The 22781-nt window shown below is 41.8% G+C and overlaps 1 protein-coding gene across 2 annotated transcripts in view; it reads left to right on the top strand.

Moving 5' to 3' along the window:
- Positions 1-22781, top strand: part of RAPH1 (Ras association (RalGDS/AF-6) and pleckstrin homology domains 1) — a 93564-nt gene that overhangs the window by 66814 nt on the left and 3969 nt on the right. Inside the window, exons 7-17 of one of the 2 annotated variants that reach the window (XM_044431891.1) lie at positions 7308-7385; positions 8122-8281; positions 12051-12172; positions 13566-13631; positions 14751-14894; positions 16528-16638; positions 17210-17308; positions 19873-19993; positions 21391-21536; positions 21790-21866; positions 22645-22752. In XM_044431891.1, coding sequence (XP_044287826.1) covers positions 7308-7385; positions 8122-8281; positions 12051-12172; positions 13566-13631; positions 14751-14894; positions 16528-16638; positions 17210-17308; positions 19873-19993; positions 21391-21536; positions 21790-21849 — 1107 coding nt within the window. In that variant the 3' untranslated portion in view covers positions 21850-21866; positions 22645-22752. Of the gene's footprint in view, positions 1-7307; positions 7386-8121; positions 8282-12050; positions 12173-13565; positions 13632-14750; positions 14895-16527; positions 16639-17209; positions 17309-19872; positions 19994-21390; positions 21537-21789; positions 21867-22644 lie in introns of both variants that reach the window. The other variant, XM_044431889.1, reaches the window with a different exon arrangement.

Raw genomic sequence — 22781 nt, 5'->3', positions numbered from 1 at the left:
CTTGAGATTGAGGAAGTTTGCTGTAAAGCTAGCTTTCACAGTCCCCACGTTAGAGCCAGAAACCGGCACCACAAACCAACCAGTGGAGCACCTTGAGAGGACCTCTTATGCTTTTACTTTTTGAAACGAAAAGAATGTCTGTAGCTGTTAAACTGGGAATTGCAAAAAATAAGAATTGCCATCTTTTAGCATCTGAAAAAATGTTTAAAATGGAAAAAGACATGGCAAGCCTAAAATAACTTATAATTGCAGTAAGAGGGGGAGAAGACAGCTGCACCCAGAGGCTGTTTGAGCATTTTGGGGGCAGCTGTCAGTGATAGTCATCCTGGAGTTTCTTGGCAAAAGCAGCAAGTGCTTTTGCTAGTTTTGTTAATTGGCTTGCTAGGTCATTCCTGATACCAGTGATGGGGTTGGTTACTTTGTTTAGAAGACACAACAATTCATTGTGGATTGCAATAATCCATTATTTGTCAGGGCAACAAGCCACGCTGTGAAATCCCTCCAGGTTCACACGCTGCATATGTGTTGTGTGAATCCAGTGAAAACATCTGAAGCAGGCCTAAGTGAGCCTTTGATTTAATGAGTTTAGCACTGCAAATTAAGTAGACAAACAAGCAGAAGCTCCTGATTTAACAGTTGGTTTTAACTTACATTTGAAAGAAGGACTCTGTGCTTTAGATTAGATGGTTATTTGGTCTGGCTGGCTCAAGTATAGTTCCCTGGTATTTACCAAGTATACGTAAAGCAATTCTGGTTGAACTTGTCCTGTCTTGCTACACAAGAAAGGATGCAGTTTATAGCAGTCTACAAGAGTTGTAGTTTCAAACAGCCTCAGAGGTTGCACCAGTCTGTTCTAAAGGAATATTTTTGCTTCACGGAAGAAGGCACACTTCAGCTGATAGACGGCTCTCTTGACCATAGTCACCATCTGCTCTGTGGGAACCCCATGGCTGGGTGTTCCTGTTCAAATAGGCGAGTCCCCTCCCTCCATCAAGGCATCTGGCTTCCTCACCAACTTGGGCTCCCTTCGTGGGATTCCACTTTAGTTTGACAATAAATATATATGCCTACATTCTGGACAGAGGAATGCTACTTATCCACACCTCCACAAAAAATTTAATCTCTGAAATTTGTACATTATGCAGTCACAGTTCAAATATATAATGAAAGCTGAATTTACTTTAAGTATAGTAAACAGGCATACTGTTCTAATTCCTAATAAATAGTCTTAAAATCAGAAGGGGTAATGCCTTCTATTGACACCAGTTAGGTTTTTCCCTGGAATAGTGAAACTCATCCCCAGGAAATATCATGCCTACACCAGTACTTAATCCTATATTGTAAAAAAGCACACAGTATTGTAAATGTACAGAGTTGCTTTACATAGCCAGTTTTCCATTAAGATATGACTCTTCTTTGCAATGAAGAACTCAGTACATTACTAGAAGCAGAGAAGCCCACCAACACTAGTACTTAGAAGAAGAGAGAACTAGCTGTCCAGAACAAAAGTCATTATCTGCTGTTCTACAGTCTGGTTTAAAATCCTTTGTTCAGCATTCGTGCAACTTAGTGGCATCATTTCAAAATTTTAAAAAGAATTTCTTATATTTTGGGGGGGGGGAACATAATACATTTAGATGCATGTTCAAACGCATGTCTGGAATGTCAGTGAAAATGTTCACTAAGCATGCTAGCTGTTTTGTTGACCTGTTTTGCTGCATTTTTATCTTTTCTTAAAGTTTGCATAAAAGTAGTTATTTATGACATATATTTTAAGCTTGTATGTTGCCCCAAAGAATCACATGGACATTCAGTGATGAAATGTTACAACCTGTGTTTTCTAGGATCTGATAAGTAGATCCTGTTTGTATTTCATAGCCAGGTTCCAAAGAACTTCTTAGGCTTATGCCAAGTGGCATCTGCTAGGCCAGTAGAAATTTTGACTGCAATTGTCCTGTTCATACACGGTATCATAGATTATGATAAAGCCATTTCGGAAACCATTTGCCATGAGCAGTTGCATGGAAGTGTTTTACAAAAATGTCCTCTAAACTCATCTGGAACCAGTAGCATAACTATTGCACTTCTGTCCACTGTATGATTGGTTACATGCCATCAACACATCTCCAACTTACAGCAAGCCTATGAAAGAAAGCACTCCAAAATGTCCTGTTCTTGACAGCCCTGCTCAGCTCTTGTGAATTCAAGGCTGTGGCATCCTCTGGAGTCAATCCATTTCATATTTGGACTTCCATCATCCGCCTTCAACTTTCCCTAGCTTTATTGCCTTCTCCAGTGAGTCTTGCCTTCTTATGATGTGTTCAGCTTCCATATTATAATTATGGCATCATCAGTTTTGTCCTTTTCACTTCCACAGCAAGTTGTGGCTAGAAATCATGCCATCTTTCTCTCAGTTCCAGGAATTTGTAAAGCTCCCCTCCAGCACCATATTTTATATTTTCTTCTTGCCATCTTTCTTCACTGTCCAGTTTTCACACCAATACATGGTGATCAGGAATACAATCATGTGGATGATTTTGGCCTTACACTTGATACCCTTTCTGGGTCCTTCTTTGCTAACCTTCCAAGTCTCAGTCGTCTTCTAATTTCTTGGCTGCAGTCTCGAATTGAATTGAATTGAATTGTCCGCTGTATGGTAGAGACCTATTATTAATAGGTTTTGGTCCAGCATATTTTCGGAGGTGGATATTTTTCCCTAGCTCAGCTAGGGAAGTTACCACAAAGTACTGTACTTGTTGGGGGAAAATGCTTGCGCTTTGTCTCAACTACTTTCTGGCCTGGATCTGATGGCATGCAACTGAACTTCTGCTCCCATGATGACTGGCTGGGGTGTGTTGGGAACTACAAGGCTTTTTCCTTTTTAAATATACATGCAATTGTGTCAGTTTGATGAGCTGTGTGTAGATAAACATAAAAATATGTAATAAATCATCCAGGTATTTTTTGCTAATAAAACGGTAGCATCAGATTCAGTATCAAGTGCCTGCTTGCAGTCTGGCTTGGAATTTGAGCCTCCAGCTGTATTTCAAATATGAAGCCTGAGGAAGGTTCAGTTCTATCACAAGCCCAACTGGCCAGTGCTCTTTTTTCAGTGTACTTTGCATTTGCAGAATATAGTACACAGCTTGAGAGGTGGGTTATGCAATCATATTAAACATGAAATAGAACAATATAAAAAGCTTTTTCCTAAATCATCCTTGACATGCGAATACTGCTAGTTTTTTTTAAATATTTAAGTTATTAATAGTCAATACTGATTTCCATTCATAGCCTGTTGTATGTCTCAAGGGCTCTGTTTGGTTAACATCAGTTGTAGAAATATTCCCACAGAATGGCCATAGAAATAGTCAATGTGTACCCGGCATATTAATAACAAAACAGCTTTGGCATCTGTTAAAAATCATGAACTCAAAGCTGTCAGGGCATTCTAAAATTAATCTTAGCACATTTGCCATACAGAATATACAATGAGGGAAGAGAGAATGAAGCAAGATATAGCAAAGGTTGTAAAAGCCCATGAGCATAGAGTTTACAGCATGGCTGCGATCCTAATGATCCTGTGTTCCTCCCTCCCTCCTTCCCTCCCTTCATGTGCTGCTCTTCAATTAATTACTTTCTGGTTTGATCACACCACAGTTTGTTGTTAGATGTGAGCTGGAAAACTATGATTTGTACCTGCTTTGCAACCCACAGAGTGTAGCTGTTTTGCAGTCCTGCTTTGGAGGGAAAACAAATAATAGTTTGCTGCTCTGGGTGCTGTGAAAATGTAAAAGGTCAGATACTCACTGAGTTCTGTGGAATCACACAAAATCTCCTGTGAGGTACATAGTAGTTATTTTTTTCCAGAATACAGACAATCAGAAGCAGAAAGACTTTTTTGAAATTGAAGGTATGAGAGTTCCCGTTGAGGAGAACTACAGTTGTTCTGGAACTGTTTACATCTTATACAGTGTGTTTTTTCCAGATGTTTCACTGCAGCAAACTGATTTGGTCAAAGCAGGAAGTAACTAATAGAGTCTCATCTCATGAGAAGAGAGCACACCACCTCCCTTCCTCGCAAATTGATGCTTGGCATTGTATTGCATGTCAGATGCATGCACTGATATTTAATTTCAGTGGGCACTTAAACCTGAAATCCAGTTAATAGTTACTATTTATTACAGTGGCACCTCAGCTCATGAACACCTCAGTTTGTGACCAAATAGGGTCGCGAACAGAAATTTCAGAAAAATTTTGCCTCAGTTCGTGAACTCCGCATTGGGTGGCAACCACGATCGCGGCCAAGTTGCCGCATGAACACGATCGCAATCGTCCCCGTCTTCCCTACACGAGCGCAATTGTGATTGCACCCATCTTATCCCCTGAGCATGGCTGCGCCTGTCTTCCCTGCACAAGCATGATCACCATCACGTCCATCTTCACCCCCCAAGCACAATCACACCTGTCTTCCCTGCACAATCGTGATCGTGGCCATCTCCCCCCCTCCCCCCAAGCACGATCACTATCACACGATTATCATTTGGACTCTCTCTCCAAACAATAACCTCCCCCCCCACCTAGCTTAGTGTTCTCCACTGTACTCTACTTTGTTACTTTGTTGTTCTTTGTTACTTTGTTTCAATTTTTTGTGATTAAAAAAAAATTCACAGAACAGATTAACCTTATTTACATTGAACCTTAAGGGGAAATTTGACTTGGCTCATGACCAGTTCAGGTCGCAACCAGAGTCCTGGAACGGATTAAGTTCATGAGCCGAGGTACCACTATATTAGCATTTGTGGAGCACCTACAATTTCTGGGTGCTCTGTAATTTTCAAACAACACAGTGCCTGCTTGTAAGTTAATGTCCAGTAGACAGGAGACATGCTAGTATAAAGGAAAACTAACAAATCTAAGAAGGCTACATCTCACTTCTGAGTAAGTAGAAGTATGATTGGGCTACAAGGAAAACAGCCTCATCGCAACTGAATATTTCAGCTTACCTTTGGTTAACTATGTTAGAGGAACACTTTGTGCTGTCAGGCTTTATAGCAATAACGCCATTCTTTCGGCACCCTAAAGGCAGTGAAGATGTATTCCTCCAGCCCAATGTTACTTTGAAGTAAGTTCCATGAAAATCAGTGAACCTAATAAAGGTTTAGTTTAGGGGTATAAAGCAAGAGATGAGAAATCTGGTGGTGGCACAATACAGCTTTCAACTCGACTTTGGCTTTGCAGATAATTAAAACAACTGTCTCCCTCCCATAAAACAAGACAGATGTTATACAGTTCAACTTGGACTAATATTTACCTTTTTGTCAACAGTAAAGAATCAGGGTAGATTCTCAGCCAATTGCCAGCTACTGTATCAAATGTGCTTTTTTGTATGTTCTTGTTTTTTTGCATGCACTGTCCTAGAACAATGTAGCCTTTGCTCTAGCTAGAGCAAACTCCTCCACTACTGTCCAGAAATAATTTAGTCCTGAATCAGCTGTTCATGCCAAATTAGTTGGACAAGTACCAGGACAGTTAAAATGTTCTGCACATTATGCAAATACAATGAGAGAACAAGCCCTTCAGAGAAAGCTATCAGAACCAATGGAATTGCCCCCTTCAGTTTTAAAATCCAATATTTATCAGTAGCATAACTATAAAAGCTGCTGAGCAGTAGGTAGATTTTTTATTCTCTTTACTGAGTAGCTCAGGCTCACCAAACATGCAAATAAAGAGTAATAACAAATGTATCCAGCTTTTACTTTGATTGCTTTTTCTTCTCTTTCCACCATCTCTCTTCAGCAAATATTGATGTTTGGTGGTTGGTGGTTACTCTGACTCCCAAGCAAAGTCAAAGCTAATAAAGTTGGATTTGGTAAAGTAGCTGGGCTTTTAATGGCTTTTTCTTCGTTTATTCTGTAGATATAAGGAATGAAATAGGAGTGGGCTGTTCTAATTCTAATGAATCAGAATCTTTTGAAATAACTTCTTGCTCTTTGTGGTATGGGAGCATAATATTATATATTATATATAAGTTGCAGTATGCAAAAGCTGATCCAGTAGGACTTGACTTTAATCAAAGTGAGTCCACATTCTCATTCACAAATCGGTACTCTAGCAGTGGCCAAATGCAGCTTGACCCTACAGCCTCTACAAATAGAGACCCTGCAGCTGTCTGGGCCATGACATCCAGTTTATGGGTTTTTAGTTTAAAGGTTTAGGGCTCAATTCTCTCTGGCACTAGACATTCAGAACTGTGTTAGGTGATCAGGCAAGAACCAGGGCCCCAACTGCTTATTCCTCTTGAGCAGAGGGAGATTTCCATTGGTGTCCCCTCTTAATGCCCTGCAGTGCTAAGCAGCAGTGAAAACAATAGCTCAGGCACTCAGTTCTGTGGAACCACACCAAATTCTCAAAACTTTCTTTGAGATTGAACGTATGGGAGTTTCTGTTCAGGAGAACTACAGTTGTTCTGTTACTGCTTAAATTTCATCACACTGTGAGGTTTTTTCATATATTTTACTGCTGATAAGGTTTTGCAGTACAAAATTATTTCTCTTAGCATTTCTTCCCAAGCTACCCAAAGCCAGTTTCACGATGGTGAAGAACAGATCCATACACCAGCTTAATAATAATCTTTTTTTCTTCCCTAACAGAGTATTTGGATAATGTTTCAGATCTCATTTATCATTGCTGTTATCAGCTTACTCCTTTCTTTCATTGAAGATGATTGTGTTTCTAATCAGCCAGGCTGCTGCTATCAGCTGCTGCCATTTTCACTACTCCGTTGTAGTATAGAATGAGCATGATGAGGCAGGAAGTAGGTACATGTGACTGAGGGGAAAATCCATATAGGAAAGTGGTCTTCAGGAAGGTGAAAAGAGCAGCATAAATGTGACTATAATGTAAAAATGCCTGTACCACTGTTAGATCAGGTAAAACTCGGAACTCAAATAGCATGCTTTTAATCAGCAAATGGTATAAAAAAGAAAGCCTGTGGTAAATAATGCATTAGTGTGAGTGCTGTCTTTCACTTGCTGGGAAGCAATTTTAATGCAGCAAAGCATGGAATAGGACTCCACTCTTTACAGTTCCGTTTGCTGGAGGAATTCTTGAAGCATTCGTAATTGGGAATAGACAGTGTGAAGAAAGGCTGGTGGAAATGACAAATTACCCAGTATGTTTTTCAGAATGTAAGAATAGATCATACTGAGTTTAGCTCAGTAGTGGTAGCCAGTGGTAATTAGTATTAAAAAGCTTTGAAGTGCTTAAACTTAGATCAGTGTTAGTTAATCATTTTTTTTCTTTCACAGGAGGAGCAGGCTGCTAAGCTAAAGGCTGAAAAGATCAGGGTTGCTTTAGAGAAGATTAAAGAAGCACAAGTTAAAAAGGTAAACAGTGGCTCCATTTTTTATATCATCCAAAGTCAATCTTGGTGTGGGATTGAGATCAGGTTTGAAGAATTAGGTCCTTGTTGCAAAAGTTGTACGTATGACATTAATATTTTCTCTTGGTTTTCATCCCACTTGTTCTTCTTTGGCTATATTCCCACTTGTCGACATGGTTTGTCTCATGTCACATCTTTGATTGTTGAACACTGACTAGTGTTCAGTGCCTGGGTTTAGTAAGGAAAAACATTATCTTTTCTTGAAGTTCAAAGCATATAACTTCTTAAAATACCTTGTTTGATTATCTTAGGTATAAGGTACTGGAAATCTTAAATCGTAACACATGCTTCAGTAATGTACCATATCAGCAATAATATTTCCAACACAAGACACTGCTAGTGTGCTCACAGTTAAAAGCAGCACAGAAGTCTTTTATGTGTTTCCTAAGAACTATAACAATTAACATTATTTCATGCATTTTCTGACTTGAAATGAAAATCTTGCTTAGTATGTAGTTATTTAACATGGTCATGAGTACCAACAAAATCAACAAGACAATTGGAATTACAAGACAGCAATTCATTAAACCAATTTAAAGTACCATTTATATAACCTCTTAAAAGAAATTGATAGAAAAATGGAACTAATTACAAAAACATCAACACAAGAATGATAACTTACTTTTTTTGTGGTTTTACCTGATTGATTTTTTTTATTCCTTCCATCTTTTAACATACAGCTTGTGATACGAGTCCATATGTCTGATGACAGTTCCAAGACCATGATGGTAGATGAAAGACAAACAGTAAGACAAGTGCTGGACAACTTGATGGACAAGTCTCATTGTGGGTTTAGCTTAGACTGGTCTTTGGTAGAAACCATCTCAGAATTACAAATGGGTTAGTAAAACTTGGAATTCAGATTTTTTTCCTGTTTGTTGTGCTGAACTATACAGAATTTTACTGATACACAGTATATCACAGAAGTGAGTATACCCCTCGCATTTTGTAAATATTTTATTATATCTTTTCATGTGACGACCCTGAAGAAATGACACTTTTCTACAATGTAAAGTAGTGAGTATACAGCTTGTATAACAGTGTAAATTTGCTGTCCCCTCAAAATAACTCAACACACAGCCATCAATGTCAAAACCGCTGGTAACAAAAGTGAGTTTACCCCTAAGTGAAACTGTCCAAATTGGGCATTATTAGCCATTTCCCCTCCCGGGTGTCATGTGACTCGTTAGTGTTACAAGGTCTTGGGTGTGAATGGGGAGCAGGTGTGTTAAATTTGGTGTTATCGCTTTCACTCTCTCATACTGGTCACTGGAAGTTCAACATGGCACCTCATGGCAAAGAACTCTCTGAGGATCTGAAAAAAAGAATTGTTGCCCTACATAAAGAAGACCTAGGCTATAAGAAGATTGCCAAGACCCTGAAACTGAGCTGCAGCATGGTGGCCAAGACCATAAAGTGGTTTAACAGGACAGGTTCCACTCAGAACAGGCCTCACCATGGTTGACCAAAGAAGTTGAGTGCACATGCTCAACATCATATCCAGAGGTTGGCTTTGGGAAATAGATGTATGAGTGCTGCCAGCATTGCTGCAGAGGTTGAAGGAGTGGTGGGTCAGCCTGTCAGTGCTCAGACCATATGCCGCACACTACATCAAATTGGTCTGCAGGGCCGTTGTCCCAGAAGGAAGCCTCTTCTAAAGATGATGCACAAGAAAGCCCACAAACAGTTTGCTGAAGACAAGCAGACTAAGGACATGGATTACTGGAACCATGTCCTGTGGTCTGATGAGACCAAGATAAACTTATTTTGTTCAGATGGTGTCAAGCGTGTGTGGCGACAACCAGATGAGGAGTACAAAGACAGGTGTGTCTTGCCTACAGTCAAGCATGGTGGTGGGAGTGTCATGGTCTGGGGCTGCATGAGTGCTGCCAGCACTGGGGAGCTACAGTTCATTGAGGGAACCATGAATGCCAACATGTACTGTGACATACTGAAGCAGAGCATGATCCCCTCCCTTCAGAGACTGGGCCGCAGGGCAGTATTCCAACATGATAACGACCCCAAACACACCTCCAAGACGACCACTGCCTTGCTAAGGAAGCTGAGGGTAAAGGTGATGGACTGGCCAAGCATGTCTCCAGACCTAAACCCTATCGAGCATCTGTGGGGCATCCTGAAACAGAAGGTGGAGGAGCGCAAGGTCTCTAACATCCACCAGCTCTGTGATGTTGTCATGGAGGTGTGGAAGAGGACTCCAGTGGCAACCTGTGAAGCTCTGGTGAACTCCATGCCCAAGAGGGTTAAGGCAGTGCTGGAAAATAATGGCGGCCACACAAAATATTGACACTTTGGGCCCAATTTGGACAGTTTCACTTAGGGGTGTACTCACTTTTGTTGCCAGTGGTTTAGACGTTGATGGCTGTGTGTTGAGTTATTTTGAGGGGACAGCAAATTTACACTGTTACACAAGCTGTATACTCACTACTTTACATTGTAACAAAGTGTCATTTCCTCAGGGTTGTCACAGAAAAAGATATAATAAAATATTTACAAAATGTGAGGGGTGTACTCACTTCTGTGATATACTGTATGATTCAATTTCTGAATTTTTTCTAGCTTGGTCAATATGCATAACCTGAGTTTAAATTTTTGGTATCTAGGCATCCTGCTTACAAAATTAAACTTTAAAGTCACTTAGGAATGTAAAACTAATAGTGTGGGGCTGGACATTTTACTTTACATGTCTTGTTGAAATACTGACATGTAAAATGAAAATAATCATTTCAAATAATATGGCTGTTCTAGTACTTGCAGTTAGAAAATATTATTAAAGCATCAGGAAGGAAACAAAATAAACCCCAAACCACTTTCTTTCCAGCATTGATGGTTTCTAAGTTCATCTATCACGATTTTCAAAAGATTGTCAGATTGGTTACCTGCTGTAGAAAAGAAAAAGCTGGTCCAACAGTAGTTTGGTACCTTATTTATTAACATATCTCTATAGTACCCTTTGTCTTATCTTAGTTTGGAATAGTGTCTAATACTAATCGGACAAGAGATGAGTGCCTGGGTAAATAAAAACATTTTTGGTGGCACGCACCTGTCCGGAAGGCATCCCACCGCTAAGGTAGCCATGCTGAGGGTCCCTGTGAGATTCAGAAGCAGAATGTTGAGTGAACTTAAAGTATGTGTGCAGCCCTGCGGCAGCTGCAGACTACACATGGGCCGCACTCTTGTGCAGGGTTCCGGCCATTCAGTTTTTTCCCATTCTTCCTTTTCCATCAGTCTCCAACAGTAGCATTTTGTGCCCACTACGCATGCCCCATCTTCGTTTGACTGTTTGTTTTTGTCCTTCCATTTGGGGTCTAGTATGTGTATAAACATATTAGCACCCAGTCTCGACTGTCAGAATCTTGGGTTTCTCCCCTGATTTCATGGGCAGCTCTCATTTTCATGTGAACCAAATACATTACTTATCCAAGTTTCTCTCTGCCACTTCTATAACTGACCCTTCCTTTCATCATGTTCTTGCCACTCTATTCTGCTCTCCGTGCCACCTGATTTCGGTCCAGTCTGCCCCAGTCTGTACTTGCCAGGTTTTGGGGGTGTTTCCTTCCACAGACTCCAACCCCTAGAGAGTCATCTAATGACTTTTGAATCTCTGTAACCCTCAGAGTCACCATGAATCTGCTGATTGCTTTTTCTTTGGCTACATTGACACAAGCTTTTGAAAAACGGAATTGGAAAAAGCGGGAATAAGTCCAACGAATTGAGGCCTCATGGTCTGGGGTCTGGATAACTGTCTGAGTAAATGTAGAAAAGTCCTGTGTCACAATCCAAGTTCAGAATAAAGTGGTCTGGAATGTATTCATGCAGCATCATACACACTTGGTCATAATAGTTAATCCTTTCTGGTTTTTAATTTTTAAAAAAGCAGTAGCAAAGTGCATGCATATAGATATGGTTGGCCTCTGTTCTTGGCCTCTCTTTAAAAAACATGCTGACCACACTTTTTATGTTTTGCAACTTCAAAAAATAATTGCTTCCTGTTTGAAGACCAATTCATAGCTTTCCATTTTCAAACTTAGAGTGCTTTGAACAGAAGCCAATTTGGAATGTGAGCCAGGATGTCCCTTCTTATTTAGTTAAAATACACTTCATTACACAAAATTATATTTACATTTATAGTTATTAAAGCTGTATTTTCTGCAGGCTTTATGCAAAGAATACCATCAACCTTCCCCCCTTTATGGAAATGTTTCTTTATATCTATGGTAATAATAGAGTGTGATGAAATTGAAATGCTGTTGATTTGGGATGGAGTGGGCATAAATATGGGAAAAAGCAAGTGTATATACAGAAAGAGGGGGAAGTGAGACTTATTTTTGGCTGGAAATGATTGCCCCCTCATCCCACCATGTAAATTAAAAGCTTGCTTATGCCTACACAAGCTCGTGTCCCTGTATGCTAAATCTTTTGGGATTAGAACTACAGTTTGTTTATATTCTGTTATCCTTCTGACCAAGGCATTCATTATACAAATCAAGTAACTGTAAAATACATGTCTTCCTTTTGTTTGTGTTGCTTTGCATGTTAGATATATGCTCTGTTTATAGATTATACATTTATATTCCCTATAATCACACAGAGAGAATCTTTGAAGACCATGAAAACTTAGTTGAAAACCTCCTCAACTGGACAAGAGACAGTCAAAATAAACTTATGTTCGTAGAACGTATAGAAAAATATGCACTTTTCAAAAATCCCCAGGTGAGTATAGATGCCCCTTTTTTGCCCTCGGCCATTGTTTCATCCACTCGTTCTTACACTTTAAATGCATCATAAATAAAAAGTGCACACAAATGGGGAAATGGCTCTCACAGCAAACCTGATACGATTTGCAAAAAGAAATTAAGGGCTAAGCTGGAAGTGTGTGTGGAGGGGGAGGTTTTCTGTGGTGGGTGGGGGTCACCATCAAATGTTGGAAAAAGAAAGTGGGGTGTGTTCAACACTTCACCCAAATGCCCCACTTTTCACACAGCTTCCTTGACATGATTTCTCACTGGTCTTACTATGTTTTTTTTATTTTCCTGCTGATGATAATATTTTTTAAAATGTAAGGGACAACTTTCAAGCAAATCCAAGCACATTAAGTCTTCCTTGAGGTCTGCCTGAGCACATTATCGAGTGAAAAGGGAGTAAATTTTTATATATATCCTAAATTGCAAGACACACACTATGATACATGAGCTTCTGTTTGAAAATAACAATTAATGTAAATATTCATGAGTTATTAAGTATTAAGTTCACTATTACAGGATTTGTGTGTCCAAGAATTTCAACTTAAATTTAGTTTTTTCATCAAGGTCCTACTCCAAGTAGTTTTAGATCTCTATTCTAGTCATAGTATATTCTAGAACACTCTTTCATGCATTCATGCATGTATAAACAGTAAGTGGATCTTTTCATAACGGATATGTAAAATTTGCACACATGAATGACATAAAAGTGCAGTCCAAGAATTCACACAGACTATAAAAAGGGTACAGCTTGGATCTTTGTACAAGCAGCAAGTTCCTGTTAACCTTCACCCTGAAGCCTTCTGGACAGCGCTCTCCTCTCTCACTAGGTATGTCCCCCCAGTTTGGCACAAGGTTCCCCTCACACTTTGGCCCCCTTAGGACACAGCCCACACCATGCCGGAGGTCTCCCAGCCATCCGGAGAGGCTTCTCATGGGAATGAAGACGGGGAGGATGAAAAAGGAATGATCCTCATGCAAGCAGCCTTCCACCTTGTGCGTGCTTGGGACCTACAATGACAGGATATGCACACTTCCATTCTTGCTTCACCTGTATAGGAAAAACTTAACATCACTTCTGTAGCTTTGCTCCTTATTGTACTTAACACTTTGTTGATGCTGATGCAACATAATTAACATAGCCTGAGACACCACTGGATACTACACAATATCCAAACCTGCGGAGGGATGTAAAAAGACCAAATACGACCTCTTTTTTGTTTAAAAAATTTATGGACAGCCTAGAGACATTCTAATCATAAACAGAAGTCTGCATCAGCATCAGGGAAATTTGGGGATAAGATTGCAGTTTCATTTCTGAATTATTTTAGATTTTAGTGAAAGACTCCATTTCTTTCTAACAGAATTATCTTCTTGGGAAAAGAGAAATCTCTGAAATGGCAGACAGGAACAAGGAGGTACTACTGGAGGTAAGACCTTCTGTAATATTCATGTGACCATGTTTATATTGCTTCCATCGATGCATAAGCCACGTGTAAACTGCTGTCAAAAACACTGAAGGAATATGTGCTGCATCCAAAGAGCCTATAAATCTATTGAGCAGGTGAAAAATGAGGGGCAGGACAGAGCTTACTGCAAGGAATTCATAATGGTGTAGAACATCCTTCCCCAAACTGGTGGCCTTCAGAGGCATTTGAACCACAACTCCCAGAATTCCCATCCAGCAGGGCCATTGACTGGGAATTCTGGGTGTTGCAGTCCAAACATGTCTGGAAGGCACAAGATGGAGGAAGGCTGGTGTTGAGGAAGCATGTTTAATTGAAGAGAGAGAGCCAGGTATGTGCAGCAGGAGACAGACAAATGGCTACAGGAATACATATGAAGAATTAAGGTTTCAAGTGTAAGCATTAGACACTTGAAGGAAATGCAGAACATCCAGAGTGAAGCAGTGCAGATATTTAAGAGTGATAGGACTGTGCATACAGGAAAGAGGTGTGATCAGTAATGTAGAAATGTAGAAGGGGGAAAGAGGTGAAAGACGGCCTAGAATTTGTGTGAGAGTTTCAACAACATGGACTTGGGAAAACCTAATTTTTAACATGTATAGTAGTAAAAATTATTGGAAAATGACTCCTACTTGGTGAATGGAGATTAAAAAATTACAAACCCAGGACTGCGTTGTGCATTATTATTTTTGGACTGAAATTAAGGTCTGTGCACAGGAGAATGAATGCATATCTGAAGTACAATGCAAACCCCTTTTGCTGCAGAATGAGGCAGGGGGGCTAATACATGCATATTTATGTCCTTGAAGAAGATTGCAATGTGTCTGTGCCATAATCAGTTTTAGAACATCTAGAAGAAGCAAGATTGTATGATTAGGTGAATGGAGGCATTGGAGGCAAATGTTTTGGAAACCTTACACAACTAAGAGCACCAATGAGGTTTTTTCCCCCTTTTTTGTTAATACAATAATGGCACTGTTAAGCAGTAGCTAGTTGTTTATTCTAAGGGGTAATGTGTGTAAGAATAATTTTTCATTTGAACATTGACTGTTTTGTTCACATTTGTGCTACCTTCTATTCCAGGAGTGCTTTTGTGGAAGCTCTGTAACAGTGCCAGAAATTGAGGGAGTGTTGTGGCTGAAAGATGATGGCAAAAAATCTTGGAAGAAGCGTTACTTTCTTCTCAGAGCTTCTGGAATCTACTATGTTCCAAAAGGAAAAGCAAAGGTGAAATTGCTCTTTCTGAACTTGTTCATTTTATGTCACTGCAATCTTTTCAAAGCAAGCATACCTCAAAATCTTTATTGAAATGGTACTTAGTTCCATTTAAAAATAGATAATTGCTAGGAAAGGTGCAGTAAGATCTCTGTTTATGAAAATGGTATCAAAACAGAGAGGAGAGAGCATTGCTATTAGAACTTAGAAGTTTTTGACTGGAGATCAGATGTCTTCCTTGATTGTGGGGAAATACTTATTGAAAGCTGCACATTATTCATGAGAGGTATACCTAGAAGAGAACCAACTAAACTCTAGAGAATCCCATGCGTGCACACAAGGGCGGGGGGAGCTTAGGGTCTGCTCCTGATTCAGGCATTCTGTTAGTCTTGCCTTCCTAGTTTGCTGCCCCTGCACTTTCAAACCTCAATTTTGAGGGTAATTTACTCTTAAGGGAACACATCCATGGACAGTGACTGCTAGGATTAGGAACCTGCTGGTCTAGTTAAAAGACCGTAAAGGCACAAGTCATCTTGCAAGTATCCAACTCTGACATTATCCATATCATAAGATGGAATCCTTGTTAAAATTATACATCTGGACTCGACTTCATGATGATCACCATCTTATTCCTGATTCTTAATGGCACATTTAGGCATCCCATCCACAGCCAAAGCAGTGTTATCCATATTTCCAGATATGCAGAGAAATATTTGATTTTAAATTTGAAAAGTAGTGGTAGGAGACCTAGAAGTTTACAAAACAAGGCAGTCCACCACGCTCTTGAAAGACATTAAATATTGCTTCCTTCCTGATAAATTTGTGTGAAATTCAGAATAGGTGTTCAGTGCAGGCAGAACTTGATTCGCTCTCTACCCTGAAACTCTCTGCATGCTCCCCAAATCTGCTTTGGAGGGTTGGGGTACCATCTGGAGCAGTTCGGGGGGTGTAGGAAGTAAAGGGAGGGGAAGCCTAATCATGCTTCATTGGAGGTCGTCCTTTGAATAATCTACAATATTCATCAGCGGGAAATGGACCTGATTAAAGTCTTCTCCTCACCAACCCTCATGTAGGACTCAAACTTTGGGTGCAAATAGTCTAGAAATGATGAAAAAACCTATTTGATGCTAGCCAGCAGCTTTTCGTAACTTTTATGTGAATGCCTTTGTACATTTTGTACTGCTTTCTGGTAGGATGCCACAGGCGAAAATAGACATGCTGCCTCCTAGTGACATGGCGTGGAGGCATTTTTTTTCTTCCAGGGGAGAGAGCAAATAGGAAACACTTGATGTGGTTATTTTAAGTGTGGAGAGTGGTTGTTAAATTGTTTCACATTGGTCTTGTAATCTTTCTCTTTCCCCACCCCCCTATAATGCTGATGGGTTTGTTGCCATTTAGGATTCGCAAAGTTAATAGCTCACCTCAGAGTGCTTATGGGAGGGAGAGCAGATTTCACATTTGGATGTTGGGGTTCTTTATTTGATGCCCGTCTTCTGAAATTGGAATTGGTGCACCAGTGTTGAGTAGGATGTATCGCTTCCATTTACATTTAGAGGAACTGCACGCAGGAGGTAGCCTTGAGAGCATTTTGCTAAAATGATGTGTGGATTTTTCTTTGATGACTAGATGTGTTTTTCATTTATAGGTCTCGCGAGACCTTGTATGCTTTCTTCAGCTGGACCATGTAAATGTTTACTATGGGCAAGACTATCGCAACAAGTATAAAGCCCCCACGGATTATTGCCTGGTGCTAAAGGTAACTGCTCAGTACGGCATCGGTTCGTCGCAATTCACAAAAGCACCTGCTAATTTATTAAAATATCCAAACAACTAAAACAGTCTGTAATTGTACTCCGCTTACCCCTTGAATTTCTGAACAAAAGGCTAATAATATTTCATTATTATTTGCTGATATGAATAAGGATTACAGAAAAGAGGTCTTAAAATCATTTGTTGCCCAGCTCTGCGTTGCAATAAATCTTCTTTAGTGTTGCACATGGATTGTGTCATCGAATGTGGGGATGATTTTAGAAATATTTAAGTAACCATTGAAAATCATTATGAATGCAGCTGCCATGTTTTATTTTCCTGTGAGGGGATAAAGCATTTTCCCAATCGTGTTTTGAGGCTGTTTCCTTCGATAGTTTTAATGTAGGTTCACATTCAAAATATCTTTGTGGTATTCCTTCATTTCCATTGATTGTTGGAACCTGTAAATATAGCACTAATTATTTTGTTTTGCTGCCCTAGGAGGAATCTTAATTTTGGTTCTGTAAGGACGACAAGTAAAATACAGTTCAAGCTAACCACATCTGTTTTTCTTCCAGCATCCCCAGATTCAGAAGAAATCCCAATATATCAAGTACTTGTGTTGTGATGATATCAGAACCCTTCATCAGTGGGTAAATGGCATCCGTATCGCGAAGGTAAGCCTCTCGTGTTGACAAGAGCACCTGATACAGCATTTCTCCCATTCCAGATCTACTGTTAATGTTTATCCACTGGAAAAAATCAGAGAGCACACATGCAGTGCTGCTGCTAATGATTCCTTGAAGCCAGACTCACACCGTGAAGAGTTGCCTGCCCCCCCCCCCCCACCAACATCTAGGAGAAAAAAGAGGCACTTCATTCTGTTTTGGAGCAGCATGGCTTATTGCTCTGAATGTGCAAGCATCCTCTTTTTCAGCAGAAGAAGGGTGGCTCTTGCTGTTGGAGAAAGACGGGAGATGGGGTGTCTTCTAGAAGTAATTTGCTGGGCCTAGTTACAAGTGCCCAGTTCCAGTGATGTTCTGTTTAGGCTTTTGTACCTTTTCCCCACCAGCCCATGCCAACAGCTAAGCAGCACCAATATTGCTTGAAAGCAAGCCAGGACAGAGCTGCTTTCTTGAAAATATGGGCTACTGAGAGAACAAGTGGCCAGAGACTAAATAGGTAGGCCTTTCTTGACCAGAGAGGCAGATTTAAACCTGCCAGTAACAGCCCCTGCTGTGGGCCACCTTTCTCCACTCTAGCTGGCCAGTGGGTATGGATTTGGGAATGGTCACACATGTAAACCAAGGCATTGTGCGTTCCTTTATGTCCTGCAGGATCTTCTGTGCCTTTTTCAGCACTAAGTAACTTGATACAAAGTCATTGTACCTGCAAAAGACATGGCCCGCTGATCACATGTGACTAAGTGTCACCTCAGATACATCACAGTCCCCAGACAATTCACCACCTATCATGGGTCTGCCAGTCTTTGCTTTGGCCTATGGCCATTGACAGCAGGGTCCTCACTAACCGTCCCTGGAATGGCAGGTTTTGTTAGACCAACATAGCCCTGCTTGCCCTGTTAAGTGTGGATCACATGTGACTTACAGGAAGCTGTCTTACCCTGAGTCGGACCACTGGCCCATCCTGCGGACCCTGGCTGGCAGGGGCTTCAGATGTGGTTTTCCTGGTGCCACCTGGAAATGCCTAGGTTTCTATGCCTAGGTCTGAACCTAAGTCCTTCTGGGCACGCAGTGAGTGCTCAAACACCAAGCCGCTCTAACCATCTTCTCACTGCTTTGAATCCTCCATACATTTGGGGACTGGTACAGGAAAGAACCGTCCCCCTATTGGTAGACTAGGATGGCTGCTTCATCACCCCGGGTCAGCAGAGAGCCCTGGAGCTCTGGAATGCAGAGTCTTTCATGAGCTTCCTGCAAAGGACCGCCATAATTGCCTGGCCACTCAGCCGAGGCCCAGGATGCCAGAGCCCTTAGATCAGTCACGTCCTCGGCCTGGTATTTTGAAATGACAATGCGTTGTTCTGTGGAATGGTTTTAGATCACCAAGAATGGGCCAGTTTCAATACCTGGTTTCCAACTGTATGAGTAATATATGTTCTAAATAAGCATGGATACGAATTAGATGCAACACCATTTGAAAACTGTTTTCATTACACCAGAGTATAATCCAGAAGCTCCAGTCAGGTAGCCCACATGTCCTTCGCATCATAAAATTGTCATTTTTTAAAGGGAGGAACTATAAAATGAAGGGTTTCTGTTTGACTCAGCCTATAAACAAGGAGGGACTTAAGCTAGAGTACCTGAAGATGGTACCCAGAACCACCTCACTGGATACCAGCCCTTGTGCGCAGTTACTTCTGACACTGAAGTATTGCCAGGCTCTTAAAAGTTTAATGTTGCTATTTCTCCCTTCTGATGTCAGTCAGCTTCCTGTATTGCTCTTCCTAAGGTTCCAGGTCAGGATGATCTTAGTAGCAGGATGTGCATGTGGAGACTCCTTTGCATTATTATCCCGGTCTGCTTAGCGAGCCAGTGTGGTGTGGTGCCCCAGAACCTGGGAAATGGGGGTTCTGGTCCCCACTCAGCCATGCAGCTCTGTGGGTGCCAGCTGTGGACCCACAGCCTAACCTGCCTCAGGGTGGTTGTTGTAAGGATGAAAATGGAGAGGAGGAAGGCTATGTGAGCAGATTTGGCTTCCTCACAAGAAAAAAGGTTTGATGTAAATACACTGTAGTGTAATTGTTGTTGTTGTTGTTACCTAGTGTACACTGTAGTGTAATAATAATAATTAAAATCCAGCTGTTAGTGATCAATTTTATTAATTATTTTCCTGACTGTACTTTTCAGTGCATGCCTACATAGATCCAATATCTGGAGGACTGTCACTGGGTGTGACAGTGTAAACCACAAGGTTTAGATTTGACCCTATAGTATTTTCAGTATATCCTATCAAATAGTTAATGCCGCTATGCTGCAAGGCAGATAACTAATCCGAAGTGGAAAACAAAGAGCCCAAATCCTAAGACAGGCGCAGTATAGAATTCCGGCCACTGCTTCTCTCAACGGCTTCCGTTCTGTGAGGACGTGACTCTGCAACTGTGCAGTCAAAGGCCATGCAGTGTGGCAGGGGCTGAGTAAGATGAGCTGGTACCCTGGATCACATCGTAGGCCAGGATGTGCACTGGAAGTGTTGACGTTCCCTGTGTTACTTTGTTCAGTATGGGAAGCAACTGTATGTGAACTATCAAGAAGCTCTGAAAAGGACCGAGTCCGCATATGACTGGACGTCCCTTTCCAGCTCCAGCATGAAGTCTGGGTCCAGTTCCTCCAGTTTGCCTGGTGAGTCCTAGTTGGCCCTGAAATATACATAGCTCTGCCTTACTCAAATGTAAAGATTTTGGCTCAGCAACTGGTAAAGCTGCAGGTGATTTGGTCTTCCCATCCCCTTTGGAACATGAAAATTGCCAGTCTATTTCAGGAACTCAACCAACACCCTTTGGAAGATGAAGGAAAGAAGGGTCCGTGTAATGTAAATGGGGTGGCAGTCAGAATGAAAGAAGGTTCTGCTTCCGCATCATTTTTGTTCCTTACCAAAGTACAACTTGGAACATCATGGTGGAAGGAGATTCTGGTGTGGGTCATCCAGTTTGCACCTAACGGGGGCAAATCGTGTGTTAATTAAGGTGCAGGTTGCTGCAGTGCATGCAGCTGCCATTTTGCCTGTGCAGTCTCCAGTCAGAGGTTGATCTGTGGGGTATGAACCTGGACGTAAAGCAGCCCATCCTGGCAAGCCATGGTAGGCTGGTTGTTGCAAGGCACCCCAGTTTGCCCAGCAGATGCCAGGCTGCCACCCACCCCCTTCCTCGCAGTCCGCCGGTCAGCAGCCCAGGAAAATCTGTGCTCCCCTTGGCACAATTGGGGATTGTTCTGACCTGTCAGAGCTTTTTCACTCCTTCTCCCTTCATTGCTTTTCTTCCTCGGGATCACAGTGCCTTCACATGTCACCACAGGAAGACCTGCCAAAAGGAACCAGAGTGTCAGAAGGAACTAGCTACTAGCCCTCCATGCTTCAGTTGGGCTGCAAATTTTCACTTTCTGGAAAAACAAACCAGATATTTGGAGGTGTCATGACCTATCAGGGGAATGCTAAAAACCCCAAGGATCTCAGTGCCAAGGGAGGAATTAATCCCTCCACCCCTTTCACAAGCAAAGATCACTCACACCTTTGCTTTGAATTCACAGCTCAGCAGGCAAGACAAAATGCAGGAAAACCATGATTGGGGCCCTTTCCGGTCATCGTATGTGGCCGGTATCTGTTGCAACGAGGAACAAGCACACCCTCATTAATTGTCTGGGTTCCAGCAACACAATGAGCAATTGTGGATTGCTGCCCATTGTGCTGTACTGCGCTGTGCAAACCAAATCAGCTAATTTTTATGTTTGCTTCGGTTTGTTTAGCACACAGTTTGCACACAGTGTCCAGGGCCACAGATCACAGAGCAGAGCCAGTTCTGATTGGGTCTATGGTGGCATATACAGAATGGCAGGGGCACAAAACCGTGACAGATCATAGGTTAGCTAACCCATGATTTGCCACTATTCTGTGTGAACTAGCTCATGGCCAAGTGGGGTGTGAAAATGCTCTGTCAACATCAACATGGTTTGATTTTTGGGGTGGGGAGGACTTGTTTGTTTTACAAAGATGCTAACCATGTTTTCAACCATTATTTCAACAGAATCTCAGTCCAATCATTCCAATCAATCTGATAGTGGAGTTTCAGACACCCAAACTGGACATGTCCGTTCCCAAAGTATTGTGAGCTCCATCTTTTCAGAGGCCTGGAAACGGGGCACCCAGCTGGAAGAGTCAAGCAAGATGAGCGTAAGTAGCAACCCCCAGTGGTGTGTGTTTCGCCAGTGTAAGCCCCGGCCTTGCGTGTAGGTCGAGATCCTGAAGCAGACCAGAGGCCGGTATCCGCCATGAAGTGGCTAAGTGTGGAACCGCCAGGCCTCGCACTTTCTAAGAATCGGCTGCTGCCATAACCATCTCTTCATGCCACCCTTTCGTGACTGTGCTGCATGGTCCCCTGTGTTTTATGCTATGTTTTGTTTTTGTTTTTCCGGTTGCCTCGCAGTCTCTTGTGGCAAATGCAAAACCAGGAACAGCTCAGAGCTCCACTGCAGTGATGACTTAAGCAGGGGTAGAGTTAAGGTCAGGGGCCTTGCTTGAACTATTAACCTGGGTGAATGATGCTACTGAAATCATGCAGACTAACTTTTTTCCTGAGATCTAATCTTTGAACACTTGATTAGCCCACAAGTGCCTGAGCCATTCGTGCCCGACTTTGACAATTCCATGCACCCCCACGTGTATTAATAATCTCTCATAGTTCTGGTTTAGCATAGGTTCCGGGAAAGTTTTTCCCAGAATGAAATACTTAGGCACTGCTACTGCTTGCTGAATTTTCATACTTACTCCTCGCAACAGTATGCTTCAGTGTAAATCAAAGAAACTAAGCTTTGTCATGCATAATACGGAGGGTGAGGCATCCATAGAACAGAACTGTGCACTTCTTGCTCCTTCATCTTCTATTCCAAAAAGGTGTCACAGCATAAGTCGCCTCGATTCCTTGACCAGAACTCGATACCTTCCGTTTGACTGCTTTCTTTCCTCCCGTGAAACGATTCCGTGCATGCCTTGCTGTCCTGGGAGCCAGTCGACGTGTGCTCGTCAGTGCTCGCCCACTGGCATTTCTCCTGGTACGGGTGCCCCGTCTTGCGTGTTTCTTCCTCGGCAGGTGTGAGAGGCTGTGCTTTAAAAAACCCTTCGCAGAGTTACCATTAGGCCACTCTTGCGTATCGGTGGAACGGCACCTCCCAGCTAGCCTTCCATAATCCACAATAGGTGTGTGTGTTTCGCAAGCCTTTCCGTACTACTAATCTTTGCCACAAACATATTTTTGAATATAACTTTCCCATTTTTCTTTTAGGCCAGAATGGACTCAGTAAACCGACCCCTCACTTCCCTTGCACCACCTTTGTCTCCACAGACCAAAACACCTGCCCTGTACACAGCCTCACAGCCATCGCCTCCCCTCCCGCCCCCACCCCCGCCTCCGCCCCCTCC

Source organism: Varanus komodoensis, unplaced genomic scaffold, assembly GCF_004798865.1.
Source record: "Varanus komodoensis strain SLA01 unplaced genomic scaffold, ASM479886v1 scaffold23, whole genome shotgun sequence".
Lineage (NCBI taxonomy): Eukaryota > Metazoa > Chordata > Lepidosauria > Squamata > Varanidae > Varanus > Varanus komodoensis.
Note: the sequence above shows the minus strand (reverse complement) of the source record. Positions and strands in the feature narration are given on the sequence as shown.